This window comes from Chroicocephalus ridibundus, chromosome 10 (assembly GCF_963924245.1).
Source record: "Chroicocephalus ridibundus chromosome 10, bChrRid1.1, whole genome shotgun sequence".
NCBI classification, from domain to species: Eukaryota; Metazoa; Chordata; class Aves; order Charadriiformes; family Laridae; genus Chroicocephalus; species Chroicocephalus ridibundus.
In genome coordinates this window covers 665,065-689,217 of record NC_086293.1, presented here as the reverse complement: position 1 = coordinate 689,217, position 24,153 = coordinate 665,065, and the positions used below count along the sequence as shown (strand labels likewise).

At 44.4% G+C, this 24,153-nt stretch overlaps 1 protein-coding gene across 11 annotated transcripts in view; it reads right to left on the bottom strand.

Moving 5' to 3' along the window:
- The window catches only part of FGD3 (FYVE, RhoGEF and PH domain containing 3), a 113,851-nt gene that overhangs the window by 3,357 nt on the left and 86,341 nt on the right, over positions 1-24,153 (bottom strand). For 10 of the 11 annotated variants that reach the window (XM_063347857.1, XM_063347856.1, XM_063347858.1 and 7 more), the window contains exons 10-18: positions 22,003-22,149; positions 21,340-21,432; positions 20,794-20,873; positions 20,304-20,334; positions 19,431-19,532; positions 14,840-14,902; positions 8,689-8,811; positions 6,715-6,867; positions 4,146-4,286 (exon numbers count right to left, since the gene is read on the bottom strand). In XM_063347857.1, the coding sequence (XP_063203927.1) occupies positions 4,146-4,286; positions 6,715-6,867; positions 8,689-8,811; positions 14,840-14,902; positions 19,431-19,532; positions 20,304-20,334; positions 20,794-20,873; positions 21,340-21,432; positions 22,003-22,149 (933 nt within the window). Of the gene's footprint in view, positions 1-4,145; positions 4,287-5,829; positions 5,996-6,714; positions 6,868-8,688; positions 8,812-14,839; positions 14,903-19,430; positions 19,533-20,303; positions 20,335-20,793; positions 20,874-21,339; positions 21,433-22,002; positions 22,150-24,153 lie in introns of those variants that run through there. The other variant, XM_063347865.1, reaches the window with a different exon arrangement.

Genomic DNA, 24,153 nt, shown 5'->3' with positions numbered 1-24,153 from the left:
CACCCAAACCAGATCTCTCCGCGGGACACCGAGCACGTAACTCGGATTTACAGGCTTTAGAGAGATAAACGTCATATTCCGTTTTTAAGAGCCTCCTGCATTGGCCTGGTTGAATTGTTTTTTTAAAAATATTTTTAAAAATATTTTTTTAAAAAAATATTTCTGTATGCAACACACCAGGGTTGCACGACACCGGTACGTCATCAAACCGAACTAGCCAGTGCTGACAGGAGCCGCCCCTTAGGGTTGATTTCAATCCTCCTGAGATAGCGAGTGATACACAAAAATCTGCCCGTTGGGTAATACTGCCGGTAACCACAGGCGTTGTGCTCTCCCCCTGACTCTTAAGCAGCGTAATACTAACGCTGGTAGTTAGTATTCTACCTAGGTAATTACAGCCGCATTTATTTATTGCTCTGTTACGGCCACGACAACACCCAGGTTTTAAGATTTGGGAACGGACAGCTCGGTTCCACCACACCGGCAGTTCTACGCACCCCTCCATACAGACACCCCCCTCATGCTGCCCATCTTTTTGCAGCGTACAAGCTCTCCCACACAAGTACGGAGAACAACAGTCACACGCTGAGGGACCGCTATCATTTTCCCCTCCTGCCTTTGAATAGGCTTAGAAAATCCCTGTTTTTCCACCCAAACTCCACTCTCTACCCGCTTACGACCTAACCCCGCCCTCCCAAGGGTTGAGAGACTCCTGCGACACGATGGCGTGCCAAGCGGCAGAGCTCTGCCGGACCATGAGGATGGACGGACAGGCAGCGGGAGTGCAGCGCCAATTCGGGCTTCACCAAAACAGGGTTAACAGACAAGCCACAAAAACACTTCTCTAAACCCCTGAGCTCAACTTCACGCTCAGCTACCGCCTTATTTTCTAGGAGTAAATCACATTTACATGACGAATAAAAGATTTTTCTTCGGAATTTGTAAAGCAAAAACTTCTCATGGATCAAACCTGATAATTATTATATACACTAGCTCTCACTGTGCCGGATTTACCCTCTGTATTTCTCCAGAATTCCTGACTTCTCTAGCTAGCTGGGACTCCTTAATTCCGCATTTCCCCATCGGGTGTACATTAACGTCAGAGCTCTGGAGGTGGTTGTGCACTTTACAAGGCCAATGGGGGCAGAAGCTCCAGGTGGAGCCCTTGGAAAGACGGACTCGTTTCTATAAAACCGCTGATCCTTAAGCTGGAGGTGGTCTTCGCTCATAAGCAAACTCTTATAATTCCACTCAGATAAACATGACAAACAGCTGCACAAATTCTCTCTCAGTTTGAGGACAGATAAAATGGGTACGATTTCCATACTTAAATAAGCCGTGAATTTTATCCTCATGCATAAAGCCTTATGCAAGACTTAAACTGTGAACACTCGGGGGATTAATTCATTCTCTTGGAACAAGGTTCTAAAGGAAAAGTGCAGTTTTCTTGCTATTTTAAAGCCTGCGAGTCGTATTTCCATTTGCACTGGCATTCTTTCTTCGGCGTGAGGGCTGGGGGTGCAGAAGACAAAAACTGTCCGGGCTTTTATTGTACCAGAAGCTCCAGATTCAGTTTGGTTTATTCCTCCTTCCCAAGAGACAAACTATTCTTTCTGTTCTTTTTAAAAATAACCCCCAACATTCAAACTCCTACGGCCATGCTTCACTTGGTCTGTGTTTCAAGACCTTTAATGCCATTGTTGGCAATATTATTCCCAAAAGGCACCTCTTTTTTTAGGCACTGAAACGCTTCTTTGCAGGCCTGAAGAGGTTTGTGAGACGCGTGAGGTGGCTGTACAAAACCAAACAATGCCTGGGAAAATAACGCTCAAGCACGTGAGTGGTTCCCAACTGATTCCAGACACTCGGCCACCAGGAGAGGAGCTCTGGGAGACATTTTTCTCAGAAGTCTAGTGTCTAGTATGTAAGCCAGAACTAATAAGAACGTTGGGCTAATACCAAGGAATGGTCTGTGCTTCGCAATTTTTCCCTTCAGTTGGATGCAAATTGAAGAAACTGCAGAAAGGGGAAGGGCAGGCCCTTGAAAAAGGGGCTCTGTTTTGTTGTTTATAGTCTCAGCCTGCAACTGCTGATTCCCGAGAGTAAATCTTGGCTTGGTTATTGAATGTAAGACAGATCAACCTTGTCCTGTGTGCTTTCTTGCTGCTTTATGGGGAGATTTATCTCACACCTGAAATAGTTGAGGACACTGACCACTAAATTTAACTGTCATAAAATCGACAATCAGTACCAAAGGCACCCTTTTCCCCTAAAATATATAGGATCTTACTAATAATATCAACAGAGGCTCAAGATCAAATTTGGCAGGACACGGAGCAAAGAACGTAGCATCTGAAGCGCAGAAGCTCCTCCAGCTTCCAGTCCTGGCTTTGCACAACTGTCAGGAGGGGGCCTGGAGAACCCAGCATCGTTCTGCTGTGCACTAAACGTGGCTGGTTTATGTCCCATGGGTCATTACTTATGTTGTCCCGAGACAACCGGTTGCGCACAAGGAGAAATTCCTTTCTAGGTCATACCACGTATGAGGTGTTGCCTCCTCCCAACTCCTTGTTCCAGTCATCTCTTGGATGACACACCTCGTTCCTGGGTGAGGAAGGCCAAAGAATTTAGACTTCTCCCTCTATTCCCATCCTCCTTCCCCAGGCTTGCCTGTGTGAGACACTTGGGCTTGGTTTGCACGGGATCCGGGGCTTGCACTGGTCCTTTGCTGAGGCACGGTGAAGAGTTCAGCAGCAAAGCCATTCTCTCTGCTTTGCTTTTTAAAGCCTTTTTTTTTTCCTTTCCCCAGACTCTGACTCCACAGAGATCTAAAGACTGGGTTTGTTGCTTTCGTTTGAGCGCTTTGTCTGAGGCTGTTTGCTTTTTCAACTTGCCATTTCAGTCATGCATCGCCTGTTGACTAGAAGGGAAGCCAGGCAGCTCACGGCCTGTGGGATGAATTGGAAGCTCACCCAGTGTGGGCTTTGAATCCCAGACGAAGCCAAGCGGGCTGTGTCGGGAGCTCCAAATTCAAGCTTTCAGTCTCTCCAGCACTGTGCTTAAAACATGACACGCGCTTGTTTAAAACCAGAGGTGTTCTTGCTGACAAGCAGCAAAACGAACACGCTTCTAAGGACATCATGTACTTCTTGGCGAGCAGTTGCTAGGGGGTAAGCTTTACTTTGAATAGCTTTATAAAATCATGAGTAATATTCAGTTCCCAGACTGTTCCTAGCTACAGCCATACAAACTGATGCTAATAAAAAGCAACCCCTTCGTAACACTACAATGAAAGCAGGGTAGGCAGGTACGCAGAATTCGGACCCATTTCTTCTTCCGTCCCGCCCAGGAGATAAACCAAAGCTGTATATAAATGTGTCACCTGCCAAATCCAAGACTGGCTCTGGGGGATCTCATTTCAGCATTGTCATTCTTGACCTTCAGCACTAAGGAAGCACGAACCATATTTCTGTTTTGGATGTTCTATCTTGCTATAGATATTTCTATGGCTTGACTTCCATCACACACAAATGCTAGTTAGCTTCGATGGCCCACTTTAAAAAAAATAAAATGCTTACCACAGGTAATTATTTCAAGTAAACATAAAATCACAAGGTGCTACAACAGGGAGCTTTACCAAACACAGTCCAATTTTCAGGCTGAAGAACATCTACGTTTCCACAAATTCATCCACCCTCTCAACCCAGAACTAGGTTTAAAAAAAAATAAAAAAATAAAAGCAAAGCTTCATCTAGCAATTGCAATATCCGGGCTGTTCCGTAGTCCTATGCATTTTTCAGGGAAGTGCTTTCCCTAATGACAGGATAACAAGACTTTTGAATACACCTGTCTGAAACCTCTAAAAAACCCAAAAGGTCACCAAATTATCCTTGTTTTGTGATTTTTTTGTTAAAAAGTGGAAAAGAAAAGCTATGAGCTTAAACATTTGCTCGTAAGCATATCGGCAGCAACTAGAGGCAACAAGGAAATGTGAAATCTCTGAGGCATTGTGCTATATTCAGAGCACCAAGCTCATTTTTGTTGTTGAAACCACGCCAAATCCTTGGACCTATTTCCCAGCTTGACAGATTTAAACTTACGCTCCCCCCCGCCCCGTGCGTTGACCCTCAGGAATGTCATTTTACCTGGCTGCTTCCTTGCAGATACAGAACAAGAGGTTCAGTCTTGGGGATGGTCACCCACATTTTGTACCAAGTCTTCCCTTTCTCAAGGAACTGGAGGTAGCTGCTGAAGAGGCTGTTTTCAGCTGCCAAGATGCTTTGCTTCTGGATGAAGGGGGGAAAAAAAAAAAAAAAGAGCTGTTTCCATGGATGGTTACATGGGCAAAATACTTGGCATTAAGCATAAAGTATACTTAAATTGTCCAGAGTCAAATAATACTGTAGGGCAAACGCCGGAGAGCCCGTAGCCGAACAAAAGTTTAATCATTATTATAAACCATCAAGAAATAGCACAATTCCACGTAATAGAGGCAGATGCTGAATGACTGTTCCCAGCAGACATGAAGTTAAATTCCACCACCGCCACGTAAACGGGGAATGGCAATGACGATGATGCGCCTAGTTCCTTGCTTAGTAAAGTAGGCAGGGCAACGATTTCAAATTAATGAAGGAAGTGTATTAACAGCCACTCTTGTGCGTGGATGCAGAGAGCCGAATCAGCACCAGGGCAAAGAAAGATGGAAAGAAATGTCTGTCTTTTGATGGAAAACAAAGAAAAAAAAATTCCTGTTCCCATTAGACTTTGCACAGAAGTCTCCTGGGGACTTCTGGCAGCTGCTAATAACATTAGTAACGCGGCAATCTCCTCAGCGGCTATTAAGCTTGTCAAGAAAGTGTAATGTAAATAGGAGGGAAAGGAAAAGACCAGCTCCGATCTTTCTTTTTTATACATCTACTCTCTTGCATTTTACCTGATCCTTTGACAATTTGCACAAGGCTAAAAGCCTGAGTATAGGAGAGAAAAATGACTCTTTTCCTTGGGTTTTTACAGCTTTCTGCTGTAATCTGAACTAAAGCCATAGGCCACGTTCCACTGGTTTGCTCTCTGGCTTTTCAGGTTCACGCAGCTCTCAGCTGGGGAGGTGGCAGGTTCTCACTTTACTGGCAACCAGCTCTGCTGAAACAGGGCTAGCGAGTTTATCATGAGATAGCACGGGCCATACTATGCACACGAAGTGCTCATCCTCTGTAGCGCCTATCGGAAGATTTTGACAGTATCAAGCTCCGGATGCAGGATCTTCTCCGCGCTCTGCAGACAGGGTAGCTCAGGGAAGGGCGCTGTGCATTTGTAGCTGTACCCCACCTTGTACTTCTTGAGACGCTTGGACGTGGCTGGGTACAAAGCTGACAAAACACCCGAGCAGCTGAGTTCGCTCTGGCACACAGTGCTGGTGTAATTTTAGCCCAGTAGGTACATTTAGTAGCCTGGAAAGAAATATGACATGCTGGGAAGCAGAGCGGGGCAGTCTGAGAAGACTATTTGAGGAAGCATTTATTGCAGGAGCTCTGGACACGCACTCCAGTTTGCATTTCTTGCTCCGACTCCAGCTCTTTTCCGCGTAGTTTGGTTCTGCTGAGGAGTGCAAGGCGGCTGGAAGGCAGTCTGACGGCTCCGAGGGGTGGCTTCCAGAGAGATGGTTTTCAAGGCAAGATGTTATTCAGCCTAGGCTGCAACTGTCCCCCGATCTCCCACGCCGTGCTCAAAGCAGCATGGCGTATGTTAGCGCATCGGGAGGGGAAGGATGGTTTGTGATGAAGTCAGGTTCTCGGTGTTTCAGTGGCTCTTTCAAGAATTCCATGCACCCTCAGGAGACGCGTCCCTGTGGATCCACTTTCAATCGACGCGAACGTCCTCTTTTACACACGCAGTGACTTCTGGCTGTATTTCACAGGTAAAATAAATAAAACCCTTTTCTTCAAGGTGGCCCAGGAAAAGCGTGGCACGTAACGGTACTCACAGCTCTGCCCATAGTCTAAAAAAAGCATCGGTAAGAGAAGGTTCAGTTGTTGTGGGTGAGGATAAAACAAATCAGTTTGCCAATACGTTTCTTGTTCTTGTAAAAAACAAGAGCAGGACGCGCCACTATCACGGTACAAAGCCTGGCGACATCAGTGGCACTTCTGAAGCAGCAGTTTCCACAGTATAATTTGCGGAAGTCACGTCTTGGAGAAAAGAGTCTGCATTAGAGCAGGTTTGAGAAATTTTCCATGAATCCTGACAGTCTTTCAGGAGGATGCCATGTTTTTGCACAACCGACTAAGAAAAAAAAATCGTTTTAATTGTTTTTTGACAGGACGTGAAACAAGGAGTGTGAAATATCTTCTATATGGAGTTATTTTGCCAAGTTTTGACAATAGTTATTGCGTACAACTCAAGATCGGAAATGCACCATTAAGAAGAAAAAAAAAAAAAAAAAGAAAACAGAAGTTTTGCTCTTTTTTCGTTACTTTGAAAGCTGAAGCTTAGACGCAAAACCTGTGTGCACCCCCGTATGATCCGCGCCCTGCGATGAATGCTTACAAACAGCATTCGACACAAGCTATAGGTCAGAGGATCGAATATCACGGTGGGGGAAAGAAGATAACCAAGCTATTTCATTCATTTGTTTTAAATAAATAAATTTAAAAAAAAATAATAAAAGACTCACAAGGGCAGCTAGCACACCAAAAGCTTCTTAGCTAAATACTGTACCTCTGCAGCTAGTCTTTTCTTTTGTTCTCCGACTGCTTCCACGCCAGGGCTGCAGGGGCTCGCTGGTAACTGCAGAAAACACTCTTTACACACTCGATTGTGACGGCTATTATCTGCAAGTGGTTTAAACTCGGAGCATTTTGCACAGATCACCTGTAACAGAAAGACGGTGCTTTATTAGGCACCGTTAAAACACAACCCTTCTCCAAAGAAAGTGACTTGGCAGAATGGATGTTATTTAAAGTAAAATCCAGGAAACTAATGTAAGTGGAAGATAGAGAGACCGAGATAATATTTACTTTATTTGCCAACATTAATAATTCATGCTTTTGTGATCCCCTGCTGTGTACCAATACACCTAATTAAAGACAACATACGCCTTTTGGGAAATACTTCATGATCAACATCATGCAAATTTGCTTTTCTTTTCTTATAAGCCTTTATGAGTCAAAAAGGTTGACAAAGCAATTAGTGCTTATTAACGCCATTCACAAAATGGTCCAGGAAGGACTGATTTTTAGAGTAAAGGTGGCTGATGCTTCCTCATCAATTAGGCAGTTCGGCCTGATAGAACTGAGGAATCCCCAAAATCACGGACCGTTTTAAGAACACAGTCCAACGTATTATCCATTAGCAACAACTTGTCCGATGCCAAATTAACAACTTCGGATTGCTTTCCTCAGCTGCCAAGAGCGCACAACAACACACCACGTCCCTCGAAAGCAGCAGAAGAGTGATGGAGCTGCAGCTCTGGAACCTGTTTCCACGCTTCCGCTCCGACCCCACCAGCTGCTCCAGGGAGAGAAGCCGTCCCCCGGGACGCAGCGCCGGGGCCGTCGGCCGCGTTCCACATCTGTCCTGAACGCCCCGTACAATCATACAGCCCAAACGCCCTTCGGGTACCAGTATGTTTTGTTGTACGCTTCGCTGCAAGATGTTAATTACTATACGAAGGTAAGGGCCTAAATTTAGCAAGTGTTAACTGAAGCACCACTCTGCCACGTTATATAAAAAAAGCAAGCTAGCGTTTTCAGAAACCTGACCGTCTTTCCTCGAGAGGAATTAAGTTCTTTAATTTGAATGCTACGGCCACATCACAAACCATCGCACAACCAGCAACCATTTAACAATAAATATTAATAACGCAATTCTTGTTATCTCTCTTCCACGGGAGAAAGCTATTATTTCATTTCTTTAATAATACTAGAGATTTGCAATGGAACATTTTAAACCTCCAGAAATGTATTTCATGATTTTAGTAATTCTTAATAAAAACAAAGCCAGCTGGCTGACAACCCCAACTCCGGTGCAAAAGTGTCTCCTCCACAGTAATTTTATTGCAATTGCTGAGACTGAGGTTTCTTCGAACATCTTAACTATACATTCAGGTCTCTCCTCAGCTGAAAATTTACCTCCACTTCAGATGAATAACGGTATTTAAATAACATTATTCTGTACTAGTTACATTAGGAACACCGAACCATGAAACGCAAGTCACAGACGGCAGGTTTCAAGTCGTATTACAGAAATCAATCTCATCTCGGCTGTGGCTGTGATTTTCAGAAAGAAAAAAGAGAGTTAAGCTGTCAGCGGATGGCACTGGATAAGCGCCTCCAGTAAGCCGGCCTTGAATCTCCACGACTGATTTTTTTTTTTTGACTTTTCAAGCAATGACTTTTGACTTTTTGGCGCAAGCAGTTCTGGACAACTCAGAGACAGGTTTTGGGGAAAGAAGGACCCGTCCATCTTTAGTATCGTTGTGTTCAGCTGCTCATCCTAGAACGAGCTGCTGTGTGAGGTAAGGCTGTCCGAAGGCCATTCCGTTTCTGCAAACAAAATGAAGTGGACAGGCCCCTCCCCAGACACACGCACATCCCCAGGGAAAGCACCACCTTTTTATCCACGGAGGTGCTGGGTTTGCCTTTAAAACAGCTCCGACTAGGCCCCTCGCACCGGGGGCATTCTGATACTTACTGCCCCACACTGCTTACAGTGGTGCCGCCTTTTAGTGATGGAGTTAAAGCTTTCGCTGCAGCTCTTGCAAGCCTGTTTCTCCTTGTCGCGCTTGGATTTGGAAGATTTCCTACAGGAATCACTCTGAAATGAAAAGTACAGTTATGTGATATATTTAAAAAAAAAAAAAAAAAAAAAGAGATTGCAAAACATTTCGTAGCGTTCTCCTACTGACAAAGATCCTCTTTGGGTTTCAGATGGTTTTAGAAAAGAATTCACATCAGCCCTGCCGATGACCTGTGGCTGGCTCAGCCATCGGGTGCTTCTGGTGCGGCATTAGGTGATCTCAGATCGCTAGAGACAACTCCTCAAGTCCCCCTGCCCCCTTGTGCCCTTACAGCCACTGAGTAACCTCGTCTCACCACCTGTGGGCAAGGAGGAAGAGGCAATGTGGGCTTGTCAAGAAGAGCCTTCCTTCCGGCACTCATCCTCCTCCCTTCTGCAACGGGACTTGGCTGAGGTAAATGTCGCCGACTTTGCGAGTGCCTTGTAAACTCTCCCGTTTGTGGGGAGGAGATGAGAAGGTTTGGGGAAAAGCGGCTCGACTGACGGTGCCGGCAGTGGGTTTTAGCCCCACCCAACTTCAAATGCATAGTCCAGGAGATCCCCCAGGCTCCCTCCTGCCCCATGATGAAACATAAAGCTCCTCAGGAAGCCAGGACAACTACACCGGGGACCTGCTATCAACTGCTCTTGGCAGAAGACGCTTTTTATCAGCTGTCTAGATAGCCAAGCAAGTTTAGCCTCTTAAGCTAAGCACCTAAGCTATACTGAGTGACCAAAGTCACTGGGTATAATTAAACTCAATTGTCCAATTTTCTGACAAACTGACGAGCATTAACATGACAACGTGCAGTTCATAAAAATACAGCTTCACACAAAACTTTAGGTAGTTTCCCCGTTTTGTTTTATTTTTTAAATAAATAAATACCATTCCCCCTTCCCCATCAGGACGGCTGTGTGCCAGGAGCAGCAGGTCCCCAGGGGTAAGCCCGGGGCATTCCCAGCCAGGTGGCACCGGCACGGAGATCCCAGCCCAGAGAAGGTGGCTCCATCCCATTCCTCCAGCACAGCTCTTTCATGAGAAGAGGTTTGATAACTCTCTTCATTTTCGTTTCCTTGACATAGTCATTTAACAAACTACTGGGAGAAAGAAACAATTCCTCTAAATCGAAAAAGCAGAGGAATTTTGTATTTTTTCTGAAAATCGCCCAGGTGAAGATCAGGCCCATTGTGGGTTACACAGATCCTGGACTCCTGACTCCCCCGCTTCCCTTTAAGCCACCCGTGCATACTAAGGCGTAAGCTCACTTGAGAGAGAACAGCTGGCTCAAAAAATTTCCCCTTCTTCGAAGCCTTTCTTTACCCAAGGCCGTGGGCACGGGGGGTGGGCGGAAAGGCAGCAGCAACTACAGCTGGCGGAGGGTGCCCAGGGATCAGCAGGCAGGTATCACCAGCGCTAGGGAAACCCTGCCACTTGCCTAAGGTGGTTACGACTAACCTGCAGAAGTCACTAATCCGGGTTTGCAGGCCAATTTAAAAAAAAAATAAAATAAAAAAATCAAATTTTATAAGCTGACAGCACTCTCCCATCTTTCAGCCTCCCCGAGTGTCTGCCCTGCCATTCCCCGGTTACAGAGGAAAGCACATTGTCTTTGAGCAGAGCTATTGAAACCACCCTGCCTTGTAATGGCATTACACAACAAAACCACAGCTAATTACTTCTAATTGGATTGGATCTTTTTATTGGTATTATCTTTTCTATAGCTGCAATAGCTATGTTTCAAACTCGTACCCACGTCCGTAGGATCGCTTTGCAATTCGGCTTGGTGAAGTGCGGTCATACGGATTGGCTCATTCAGGAACACCACGATAGCCCCATATACATACAGATTAATTGCTCAGCAAAACAGAATGCCTGCAAATCCAAGTCCTCCCCCACGCTTCAGCCGAGTGCAGTATTTCACTTTTCTTGCGAAGAACCAGATGTAACCAGTTCGACATTGAATTACACCAACCAAACAATGCCTTGGATGAATCACTGGCAAAAACGGTCCTCTCCGACTCTGTTAGACCCCTCCAAGTAAGGCGTATAATTAAAGTGATTCGAAAAGCTTCTACTGATCCACAGCAATCTACAGAGTAACTTTTTTATTTGTATCACACGTGTGGGCTAAAGTCAGCCGTTTCTCACTCTGATTTTGATGCTAAAGCTATGTAATTCTTTAGAACACTGATTTTCCTCCAGCTGGCTAGGGATGGATCCCCCTTAAGTTGTCATCTCGGAACATTTCCTCACCGGTCAACCCGAATTTTTCTCTTCTTAGCAGTTAAAATTTGCACATAGCATAAGAAGCCTTTCGATTCTTACGTTAACAACGATTTCACTAGTGTTGCTGGAATGGCAAGAGCACAAATGAAGGCCCCGTTTAGCCTTGTGAGCTGTGATCGAAAGATAATCTTGACGAATGCTGAACAAAACCAGGTTTTGGCTTTCAATTGATACCTGCATGTGCCTGCATGGGAAAAATGCTGAAGTTCCTCTAACATTAACTGAATGGACTGCTTCACGTGGAAATTGGTTAATTTGATTTGTACGTCAATAGGAATATCCATCATCACCCAAATACGTGTTTCTACAACGCAGAAAGGACTCAAGTTGAATACTTCCCCTAATGGATCTCGGTTCTGACTTCCTTCTGAGGGCGAAACAGTCTGGCCAGTGTTCACTTTCAGAAACACATCACCCATATATTTGACAGAGGAAAGAAAGCAGAAAGCGTATGATATTGGGCAACATCTATTACGACAGTTATGCATGAGCTCTTACTTTAGACCAGTATATTTATTTTAGACCATTGTCTTTTAACCCGTGCCTTAGCATACAAGCATTTAATACTAACTTCGCCAATCAAAAAAGGCACTATATGAAGAGGTCTTTAAGTGTTTGATGAATATCGGCAACGTTTCATAATATTTCTCAACGTTATGAGAACACAGTGAGAACACAAGAGTTTGAAACTTTGCTAATGCAGCTGTAGAAAAGATAATAAAAATGAACATTTATTTTCTTTACGACTTGGCAAATTCCAATGTGCCATTATAGAAGAAAGAATTCTTCAACATTATGTTATTTAACTGCTGACACTGAGAAAGAACTAAGCAGCCCTTCGCTTTCCATCCCTGTGAAAACGATGAGGCTTTGCTGCACGGGCCACCCCCCCGGCCCCCCCAGCCATGGCTCGGGAAGCTGACCCTGCCATGGACTCTCAACTGTACACCATCAGAACCGCAAGGGGTTTGCAGAAAACAAGGACAGGCATTGTAATTCACAAACCTTGTTCATCAAAGATAAACGTAACAGTCAGTTTGCAACCATGTCCTTTATTATACGAGCTACCTTATTTACTCTTGACGTACGTTAAGAGGGAAGCTAATATAAAGCTGCCCTAGTTTCAAGTGGAGTATCTTGATACTAATGCACTTGAATAATTGGCGTATTTCTTATCTTTCTTGGTGTACCCAGCTCTGTTTTGAGGCTGGTGAGTCCGACAGGAAAAAACACTTGCATAAAATCTGTTCAGAGCCAGTATCTACATCAACTTCTTTCCGACTGCGCTTTTTTGACCACTAATTTGCTTTTACCGTACAGCTGCATTTAACTCTCTAAACCTTGACAGTTTACTCCAACTTTAAAATTTTGGTGGGAAAAGAGCATATACCCCAGCGAGAGACACAACTCATGCCTAGAGCTGCGTGGCCGCACGGTGAAGGCCTGTGGCTGGAGCGCGTAGGAAAGCAGACACCACATCATTAGTGAACCACCGGAGCCTCCACTTGCTTCTGAAAAGCAGGGAAGAAACACCGAAGAGCTGGTAGGAACAGCAAGAAAACCAAAGGGCTCGGGAGACTGTCGTTCTGTTGTTTATTACTTGCTATATGTTTCACTCTGTCTGGGCCAGTAGGCAGACATTAAACCTCAACGCAATATATACACAGTCTGATGAGACTCTCATATATTATACAGGCAGACGCACGAGCAACAAAGGGGTTTTAAATCTTTTTCTTCTCGTTATGCTTATACAGCTGCGTATTTTCCATTTACAAATTACATATTTGGAGACACCTGCAATGGGGCAGAATATCAGCAGGTGCTTTTGGAAATGCTGAATGTGTGTGCGAAACGAATTTAAATTACATTGCATATTTTACACTTTGCAATGCAGCAACATCGTTCAGTTTGTTTCTCTGAACGACAGCGTCATTATATGCAAGATGACATGCAGGACAACCTTCCGCTGGCTTTTACTCTCCTTGCGCGCGCAGAAGGTTCAGCAGAAAGCGTACGAACCGTGCCAGCGGTGCAGCGCAGCAGCGTCCACCGTGCTGCGGAGCAAGCGGCTTCTCCTCCCTGCATCGTGTCTCATTTCCCCGGGGACGCTGAGGTGCGGCACCCAGGAGAACCCCGGCAGGGTCCTCAGCAGCACCACAGCAAGGAGACAGCCGTTTGCTGGCCGCCACCACCACCCAGTGGTTTGCAGGCGGAAGCTGTTCAGCACAGACTGGGCTTGCTCATGCACTCACTGAGATGTTTCTGAAGCGACGTCATCATTAAAAATTCCTATTTTCTAAAGCTGCGACTCACACCTGAATTTACTGCTCACACTGATGCTACGCATTTGCTACAGCACAGCAGAATAAGATCCCAGAATCAATAATACACAATTTCGCATATTTTTACCTTTGTGTTTTTCATCATCTCCCTTTTTTTTTCTTTTTCCTATCTCAGAAATTAAATTTTTCTTTAAATACTTAAGGAAAATACTATGCAAATCACTGACACAACTATTTATAATCAACTGAAAAGATCCACATTTTTTTTTAATTACAACTAAAATTTACTTTTCCCTAAGAAACTTAAGACCAACAGAAATTTTTACGTGTTTATTTTTAAGTACTATATAAAGCATCTTTTCCGTTAAGTAGCCAGCTCACTCTAGCATCTGGAACTCAAGGAACAGGGGCACTAATCACAGAACTGACTACAAATACGTAAAAACTTGCTTAGGGAAAATACGAAGTGTGAACAAGCAATAAACAGCAAGGAGCACTTTAATTGCAAACATTTATTTTTAATAAGCCCTTGTCTGCACAGGTCACGTTGCTGGCTTGTCGAACAGCTTTTCACTGATAGTCTGTAAACCCCACCAGTATGTTAACAAGCTTGGCCAGAGGACTGCAAGAGCCTGCTAAGTGGCTCCTTTGTTATTAAAAAGGTCATACTAATACATAAATCCTATAGTCCGCCTCAGCAGATAGGGTTTTTTTTTTTTGGTCGTTATTTCTTCTTGTTGGGGATTTTTTCAGCAAACTCAGATAACCCTAAGGCATCTCCTGAAAATCTGTTATTCTCAGAAGGCAGTTTGGAAGGGAGAGATAAGAATGCTAAAAAATAGGCCTTATTAAGGACTCAAAACCTCTGCTCTGACTCAGCAGCAGTCACAGGTGTCGTACACAAAGCAAAATGAAAAATATCTTTAAAAGCATATTTTGCTTTTGCAGCAGCCAATCACTTACAGGCCAGAGATGTATGAAAGTACTAGCATTTCCTCCTCTGCATTGGCAGAAACACGGAAAGCACGCTATGAAAGAAGTGTTAATCAAAATTTGTTCCTGGAGATGAAATCCTGAGTTACACAACAGGACAGTATTAACCCAGCCAGGTTTCCCTGTCTCTCTTTGCCCTCCTCCCCCCCGTGCAGCTCCCCATCAGAATTAAAAAAAAAAACAAACAAAAACCCCACAATAAAACGCCCCAGTGCTACCAACGTACCGATCGACTTCCCTCCAGCTACGTTCCCCGTAACTAGGCTCACACACGTGTGCAGCACGTATCTGGAAGAGGAGGATTTAAACTCACTGATGGCGCAAACTCTGCCAGTAGCCGGGGACGTAACCTGGCCAAGAAGTTAAAGACAGCGCAGCTGCACCGCCAGACAGCAGTCTATACACCGATGTACTGAAGTATCTCTGATTTTTTTTCCTGCTACAAAAGAAACATCCCCTGCCCCACACCTTGCCCTGCTGAAAGTATCAGTGCCAAATGACTTACCCCTCCAAAGGCACCACCCCCATCTGCTCCTGGCATCGATTCCACCGAGCTGGTGCTGGCTATCTGAGGGAAACAGAATGACACAAACCAACTTCAACACGGACATTCTTCCTAAAGATATGAAAATATTGAAAAAGAAAACATGGCGTCATTTGCTTTCAGCCCCTCAACTGTTTAGCTTGTGAGCACACTTTGACTGCACGTGTGCTCAGCCTCTCTCAAATACTGGGTTGGCTACAAAGCGGGGACTTTCCAGCCGGTGCTGCGCTGCCGAGCCTGCTCCTCGCTGCAGCGAGTGCCTGGCCCCACAGCTCTGCAGAACGCCACCCGCCACCTTCTGAACTACTCCGCTGCCTCCGAGCCCTGCAAGCCAAACCAGCCAGTGTTCCGTGTAGCCAGTGGATTCTGAGGAGGAAGAATATTAACTCCGTTCAAGTAGCACTCAGTTAAGTTTTTCTTAACTGCAATACATCTCTTCACAAAACTCTTCACAGAATCCCAGACTGGCAGGGGTTGAAGGGACCTCTGGAGATGACCCCGTCCAGCCCCCTGCCAGAGCAGGGTCACCCAGAGCAGGTGGCACAGGAACGCGTCCAGGCGGGGTTGGGATGTCTCCAGAGACGGAGACTCCACCACCTCTCTGGGCAGCCTGTGCCAGGGCTCTGCCACCCTCACAGCAAAGAAGTTCCTCCTCAGGTTTAGGTGGAACTTCCCATGCTCAAGTTTGTGCCCGTTACCTCTTGTCCTGTCCCCGGGCACCACTGAAAAGAGCCTGGCCCATCCTCCTGACACCCACCCTTTCAGTATTTAAGGACCTCCCTCTACCTGTTGGCCACACTCTTCTTGATGCCCCCCAGGATGCCGTTGGCATTCTTGGCCGCGAGGGCCCATTGCTGGCTCACGGTCATCCTGTTGTCCACCAGGACTCCCAGGTCTCTTTCCACAGAGCTGCTCTCCAGCAGGTCACCCCCAACCTGTCCTGGGGGGCTCTTCATAAATGCATACTGGCATCTATATGTATTCAATATCGTAAGTATTCAATACATATAGAGAGCAAATAACAAGCTTATCTACACCAAAATCATAGGCTATATCCTAAAAGGGAAACCATCTCATCTGTCATTAATTTACAGGGAGTTTGCTAGTTTACAGGAGGTTCTCAAAATGTTCGACTCTTTACGAAAAATTCTCCTCTTATTCCCATAGATCATTCTTCCTTTGCCAATTAGACGACATCTCGTATTTCGAGATTATCCACGTCTCCAGTGCATTTTTGCACTCTAGCTTCTTTCCATTTGAAAGCAAAAAGGTTTAATCTCTGTTATTAGAAAGAACCTGAACTGTGGCTTTGAGTAAGCCACCAAATTGAAGAGCTAGTCATTCCCATACCTAGTTGGATCTATTTATCTACTAACGCAATCGAGACAACGCATCCCCTGGGGCCAGGGCTGTGCCCCTTCCCTTAACTGAAGGGAAGCATCACGTACTCAACTCTCGCCAACTATTTCTGCCTCAGCAAAAGCCCAGCAACCCTAGGGTCTCCACGTTATCTATTTCCCAGTCCTGTGGGAAGGGGTTTCTTTCCACTGGAATCCTAATCGACCCAGGTACTTAGACCCCTCTGCCTAGCAGAAGGACAACTGTGTGCCGCAACACGGGACTTGGGAAAGGAAAGGGAAAATGTGGAGAGAAAGAGAGGTCTGAAGGAGAGAACGAGAAAAACCCCAGGAAGTTTAGGGAAAAGAGTAGATTTCTCTAGTTGCCTGGTCAGAACCCCATGCCCTTTTAATATTTCTTTGGAATAAAATACTAAAAATCAAATACTCTCTACTCTTAACCTGAAAAAGATTTCTCCCCCCTATGTTACCATTACCATGCAAACTATGTCAGATTCGGTACGGAGGAAGACAGTTATACGTGTGTTTGTCAGACAGTCTCCAGTGCTAGGGGGAGGAACAGAAACGGGGGTGGGAAATAGGGATGATTTAATAGGATCTAAAAATCATGATTTAACTAACAGAAGCACTCCCAGATCTTAGGGATACCACTTGTGCAGAGCTCAGCTCTCTGTGGCACTTTTCCTTGCCACCCTTCTAATAATGCCCAAACTGGGTCCTTCCCCCACACCATGAGCCTCCAACTCTTCTGAGATGAAGCTGTAGTAAGAGAGTTCCTTTTCCTTGGGAACATTTTTAGATGGCTTGAAAAAAAGCCCGTCACATAGTTTGAAATGCTGCAGATGAAAATGGAAAACAAGGAAATGAGTGTCCTGTTTCCGAAGGAACTAAGCCACAAAAGAACCCAAGCCACAAAAGGACCCTGAAGCTTTCCGAAGACTTCTTTAAAAGACCACCACTATGGTCACCCTGCAGAGAGCTGGTGACCATGACACACGGCAATGACACTGAGAAGTCACCTCCTGACAGGTGAGTTTATTAATGCTGTAGATTATTGCTCACGCATAATCTTAAGAATCGGGTCAAATGTCAGATCTCTGCGCCTCCAAGAAACTGCCAAGTCTTCTGTAGGCAAATTACAGGCTCAAGATCAATCCTTAGTGCTTGATGAGCTCATTTAAGTCAGCAGGGAAGAAAAAAGCACGGTGAGAATTGTGTGCGAAGGCACGCAGTGGTCATGCAACTGAAATCAATCATAAGCACTGTAACATATCAAATGTATGGCCAAGGATGGGAGAAAAGCAATTTGGCTATTTTTTCTACAGGGTTACTGGAACCAGGGTCCAATTTCTAGTAGCTGTTACAGATCCAGCCGGGAATCCATGAGTGCATATCTATTTCTTGACTCATGAGAGCAAAAAAGGAAGATTATTGTCATTTTTTCCTCTAAAGCACGCTGCCTAATATTCCATAAAGATGATGAGAGATGTATGGTAGATGCTGCCTACAGCAGCGCATCGCTACTAAGAATGCTCTCAGTATTTGGCCAGTTTTCCTTACTGGAAGTACCTTCAGCTCTTTATAACCGACAGCAATTTCTGCCACATTTAGCCGTGACATCAGTTTTCAAAGCTGATTATCTAGATAAGCTAATCTCCTAAAAATGCAGGTTAGCATTCAGGCATAAAAGAAATTAAGATGCATACTGCATTAATATCACAGCCAGGAGATAAGCCAGACTTCTGCTCTGATTGACTTTTATGAACCAGTAGAGTATAAACATGTGGCTACAGCATTAATAGAGAAGCAAAATAAAATGGAATTTACAAAGCAAGATAATAATAATGAAGTTGAACAGACACTGTGTCTTAATTAGATAGAAAGAAGTGTGCTTATTAGCTTGCTGATTAGCAAAAGATTTCTTCCATCAGAGCATCCTGGTTCTGAAGGCAGCTACGAGTTAACTTAAAAATATAGGCACCAACTGATTGTTTTCCAATTTTTTCCGAGTATTTTTAGCTGACGAATAGTTCATGATCAGGAAGCTACGTCATATTCTGAAAACGGCTCATTGCTGGTGGCTATCAGCAGTGGAGTCCCAGACTCTGCGGAGGTTTGTGAAGACCTCCGCTCTCAGTCTGTGATCACTGCTGGGATGAATGGAATATCTAACACTTCTTCTGTCCCCCCTGGGAAATCAGTCAGATAAAAATCCAGCATTATTGAGTCACCGAATCAGATCTGGGAAAGGAGAGGTTCAAAAATGGTTAGGTACAAAAAAACCACCCCAAGCCAACAAAAAACCCCACCCCCCACCCCCCATGTTTAAGAGGACAGGGAAGGGGGAAGATAAAAAGATCCCCAAGTTTAATCTCTGCAGACAGACCTTCTCTCCCTGTGCTCCCAGGATCTACCATGTTTGACCACCGACACCGCCAACACACAGGCAGCTCTGCACAAAATTCCTAAAAATTTCCCTCTCCCAGGACCTCTCCTCTTTAGCTTGTAGCAAATGACTGCGGTTAAAGTCATCACCATCATTTTCAGGCCAAATGAAGGGATACTGTCATCATCCTCACATGAATACTTCCAAAATAAAATTCCTAGCGGACACAGCGTAGAGTAACACGTTACAGTTGTACAGAAACAGAACAGACTTTCAAGACTATTTTGCATATTTAGTTGAAGGATAGTCTTTTTGAAATATATTTGTTATCTATAAGACAGTATTTTAAAGATCCTTTTAAAACGCATCAATTTCCTTTCAACCCTTTAAAGCTTTTTAAATAATAATAACATAAGAAAAAATAAATAATCCCAAACCGTGTCTCTCAGGAGATGGGGAAAGGTAATGGAGAGAATCTCCCAGGCACACAAACATCATTCCAGACAGACACCCGCTCATAACATTGAAGAATTACACCTGTAATGCTAAACGAGCCACTCGTCTGGAAAACATGACTGATAGGGCTCTCGCACTGAATTACCCGGGGTAATTTATTCCACACCTGCATGGCTGAGTAACTACGACTGATACGCGTCTGAGAGGCAGAGAAATGCAGCTGACTATCACGTAATGTAATATAAAAATCAAGAAGAAGGCTACACTATTGTAAAGCCCGGTGCGTTAAGTCTAGTTTAACCGTGGGTAAAACTGTTATAGCCAAGAAGGAGAATGAAGCACTCATACTTACTGAGGAATCAGGAAGATGCTCCTCCTCTTGAGAAAAAGAGCTATTGAACGCTCTAAATGTCTCGCTGTTCTGTTTGTGCTTTTCAATTGTTGCTTGAATGACCTGAGACAAAAATTCCAGCAAAGATGAGCAGCGTCACAAAAGGAGACTGGGAAAAATTATCTCGGAGGAAAATGGTTAGGATTACCATTTTAGTGAAAAACCCTTGGACTCGCATAAATGAAGTGGAAACTTAAAAACCTTAGTAAGTATGAGTGGTGGGGTTAACGCACTACTGTTTAAGATACAAACACTGCTATCAGACAGTGTCTCTAAAAGTCAGGCTACAAGAATTATGGAATTATGGAATTTACGGATTTTTTTTTTCAGAGTTGGAAGGGACCTCTAGAGATCATCTGGTCCAACTCCCCTGCTAAAGCAGGATTGCCCAGAGCACGTCACCCAGGGCTGCATCCAGGCGGGTCTTGAAAGCCTCCAGAGAAGGGGACTCCACACCCTCCCTGGGCAGCCTGTTCCAGGGCTCTGTCACCCTCACCGTGAAGAAGTTTTTTTCTCATATTTGATCGAACTCCCTATGTTCCTAGAATACACAAGGCAAATCTCCCACTCAGGCTCTGCTCTCGCTGGGCTTGAGGACTGCAGGGAAGGGGAACCCACTGGACGCCCTGGTGCACTGCCTGGGGACAGCGGGTCAGCACTGGGACCCACCCCGGCTGCGGCTCCACAGTTCTCCACCAGCAGCTTGGCCAGCCTGGTCTACCCAGCTTCCTCAGCCAGCCGCGTTCATTCAGAACCCCCAAAAGATAATTATAAAAACAGAAGGGGCTGACTGCATGGTGATTTCCGCCCATATCATAATGGTTTTGTATTAACCTGAATCCATTCCCTCTTCTCCTCTTCTGTCCTGTTAAAACAAAAGAAAAATAGAGAAAACATCACAATTCTACTTCCAGTATTTTCAGTAAATTGAATTCACATCTTCTTCACAGCTTTATAACCATCAAGATTTTAGCTTTGCTATCCACTATTTTATAAACATTATTAATAACAGTAACCTCAATTATTACCAAACAAAGGCCAAAAATACCCACAAGCGCTACTATAAACACCATAAGCATTCAATAAAGCAAATCAACATAGCACTTCAACATGCTCTGACTCAGGACCAACGTATTCTCTTGTACGTGTAAGTTATAGAATCATAGGGTTGGAAGGGACCTCTGGAGATCATCTAGTCCAAGGTGCATTTCTGATGCCCATCTCCTGGTTTAAAGCCATGTTGTACCAGCACAGCCATATCCCGTAGATCATAAATGTCTACATAAATATTCACACATCTCAAAAGACGGAACAAGCACCATACCTGGCTTGTAGTTCCAGCGATCTCTTTTTTCCTGTTATTGAAAATGTATGAGCCACATTTTGCTTGGCAATTTCTTGGACCTGTAAAAAGAACACGTCAGCTTCTGACTACTCTCCACCGTCTTTCACTCGTTTCTAATAACTTACAAATACACTCATTCTTTGAAATACTTAGTTGAAAGGATCACTCAGAATACAGTACAGAGGTAAAAAAACCCAAAGGATTATTTCCATAATTACTCGTCCTGCTACAAAACTGAATCTGTATCACTAACCAGCCCATTACAGCAATAGGGGAAAAGGTGGCTCCTGTGTCAGCTAGGTGACAAGGGAAAGCTTTCAATCAAAGAACGTACAGAGTCGCCGTTTTCTTACCCACCTTTGGATGATTACCTCATAACAATTCCAAAAAAAGAGAGGCAAAACTGGATTTTAGAATATTATTATATTTCTACATACCTATATTGTTATATTTTTGGATTCAGAGGAGACCTGGCGCTATCGAGTGGGGAAGCATTAGAACCGGGGGAAAAGAAGAGATGCAAACCTGCAGTCCTGCGATGTCCATCTTCTCTCGAACGCTGAACTTCTGGCCGATCAGCCGCAGTTTTGGCACACAGTATAGCACCATGCTGTTAAACTGTAACAAGGGCAGATTTTAAACGGAGCGATTACACGCTGGACACAGCCTGCATTTTGACAGCTCAGGACTCTGCTGTTTTACTCTACGACGCAGTTCTCCGGAAGAGATTTAAGGAGCAAGCTAGGCTCACATATTGTCACTTGAAAGAAGTGGACAGGCAGAAACACATCAGCCAGTCACTTCCCCCTTCTCCCCGCTCTCTGGTACCAACTGGACTGCCCTGAAAGCAAACGAGTGCTACTCTCTCACGTCAGCGAGAGCTGCCCCTCTCTCGCAGCAAAGGTGCTACAGCTGGAAACGCACCTCCTCGGGCGCTTCGCAAAAACGCAGCCTCCGAGGAGGGAGACGGGAAAGACGCCTTTGGGCCTGACAAGCCATCAGCAAAGCACAGGCGTGGAAGGAGGACAGGAATTCACGAGGAAAAAGCACCAAGAGAAAAGGGCTGCTCAGAGGAAGGAGTAGCTGGGCTCAGTTGATGAAAGCTTTTTGCATTTGAAATGGGGAAGATGGAAATAATACTGTTTCACCGCACAGCTTTGAAAATAAGAGAGCAACAAAAATACTCACCAGGAATAAATACCTATCCTGCGCTGTGCCATTCTTTGCTGAAAGTTTCTGAATGTGTCCTTCTTTAATGAGCTCATTGGCCGGGTTAACAATATCCTCTTCACCACCAAGTCGCTCATAGACTTCCAAAAGCTTGTGCATCTTTTCCTGCAAATACAAAACCCCCAGCAATTTAAATAAAAAAAAAAATCATTCCACTTGGTCTATTACGCACAGTATTGTTTTTCTGGCAAGTGTAAATAAGTAGGAAAGAAAACAGTCTTTCACTTCTACTATAGCTTTGCATTTTCAAAAATTAATGAATACCTTTCCATACTCTGCAATACTCTTCCCTGCACTGTACTAGCCACTCATGAATCATACTTGGATTGTACTACCATTTTAATGATGTTTTGAGATCTATCTATTTGATATTTTCAGATATTCCTATTCAACAGTAAGTATGTATCTTTGGAAGCAATGGCATTGGGTCCAGTAAAATCAATGGCCAACTTGGAGACCAGTACGCTACCAAATTGGTTCCAACATTGAATTTATTAACTCAGCTTCCACCTCACATCTCAGACTAAGATTTCTGCTACAGTATGATTGTTTCTCAGCTTCTGAGAAGTTCCGTTCTCTTCTATCATTGCTGAGACAATGGCAGGTAGGTGTCCATCAGGAAGCGTGGTCATATCCTGCATTTCTAAGCTAAGTCTAAAACCTCGGCTGTATGGGGAACGCTGCAGGCCTATGCAGGGGCCTCCACGGCAAAAAGTACCTACGAAACAGGCCAGGACAAAATGCTTAGAATATAGTTTTAATGTCATTTAGTCATCCTTATGTCTTGGTCAAAATTCCTTATGAAGGGATTACTTTCTCCTCTTCAGCAAAGCACTGTGTCTACTTTGTATTAAGTTCACCAAATATTAAAGTTCTGCACAACATTCAAGTGGACAGAGGTAAGTAGCTCACCCATTTGCAGCTGCTACAGTAAGCACTGCAGCAAGTGATCACTATATACAAGTCAAATTAAGAAAGATGCATAAATCTTGCTACTGAGTTAGAGCATTTGGAAAGGTTTGGCTTTCAACCATAAGCTGGACTGATGTGCTCCAAATGGCACAGTCGGCAAACGGTCAAAAAGTGAGGACAGAGATCTATGCAATTACACCCAAAAATATCCCTAAGCACATCTCTAAATCATACCTCGACCTCTCCGTAGCTTAGAATTTCAGGTCTCTACAAACTTTGTTTACCCCCATTTGACTCCAGAAGTTTCACCGCAAGTATACAACATACCAGTTCCTGGCCTCAGCAGTTCTTCTGACCAATGATTAAAGAAATGAACAACCAAAAAAACACACCAAAAAACCCAGATAAATCCAAACTGATAAAACAAAAATGCTGCAAAACTACACGGAAAGCAGGAAGGAGTGTGGACTGAGAACAGATAAGCAAATCACCTAAGCCCCAGAAGGCAGTAGAGTTTTTTCACCAAATGGGAAGATGAGGAAGAGAACCCGCTAATTAAAAACAAAATCCCCCCAAACAAACAAACAAAACCAAAGAAAAAAAACACCAAACCAAACAAAACCCACTGACCTTATCAAGCTATTTTTCTAAAAGAAGAAACTAGAACGCTAAGGGAGGATCCAAAATCTGAGCGACATATGCACGTCTAGGGAAAGTCAGCTTTGGAAGCAGGATTTAGTGGCCAACAATTAATTCAAACCTCCGCTAACTTTCGGAGATTTTGCTACAGCCCTTGCTTGTCTTTATGGTTCAGCTCCGACCGGGCGCAGCTCTTTGCACCATCCCACGGGGCTCTGCCGAGGCGCGCGTGCAGGACGGTGCAGCTCTCACACCGCACTGCTCCCCAGCAGCCCGCACACCCGCACCCCCTTCTGCTGGGACAGGCAAGCTGGGAAACCACGAGGGCAAACCTGAAATTCCTATTCGGATATTAATTACAGAAGAATTCGATGCAGTAAGAAGCCCTGATTAGAGGGTACGGGTTCTTATCAGCAATAAACAGAGGGTGCAAAATTATTATAGAAGCCTTTTCTAACAGGTTTTTGCATACCAATAGAAAAAGCAACTGGCTGGTGGCTTCATATTCCTGCCATCTGTGGAGATACTGTACACAGTCCCCAGCAAAATAGTTGCTAC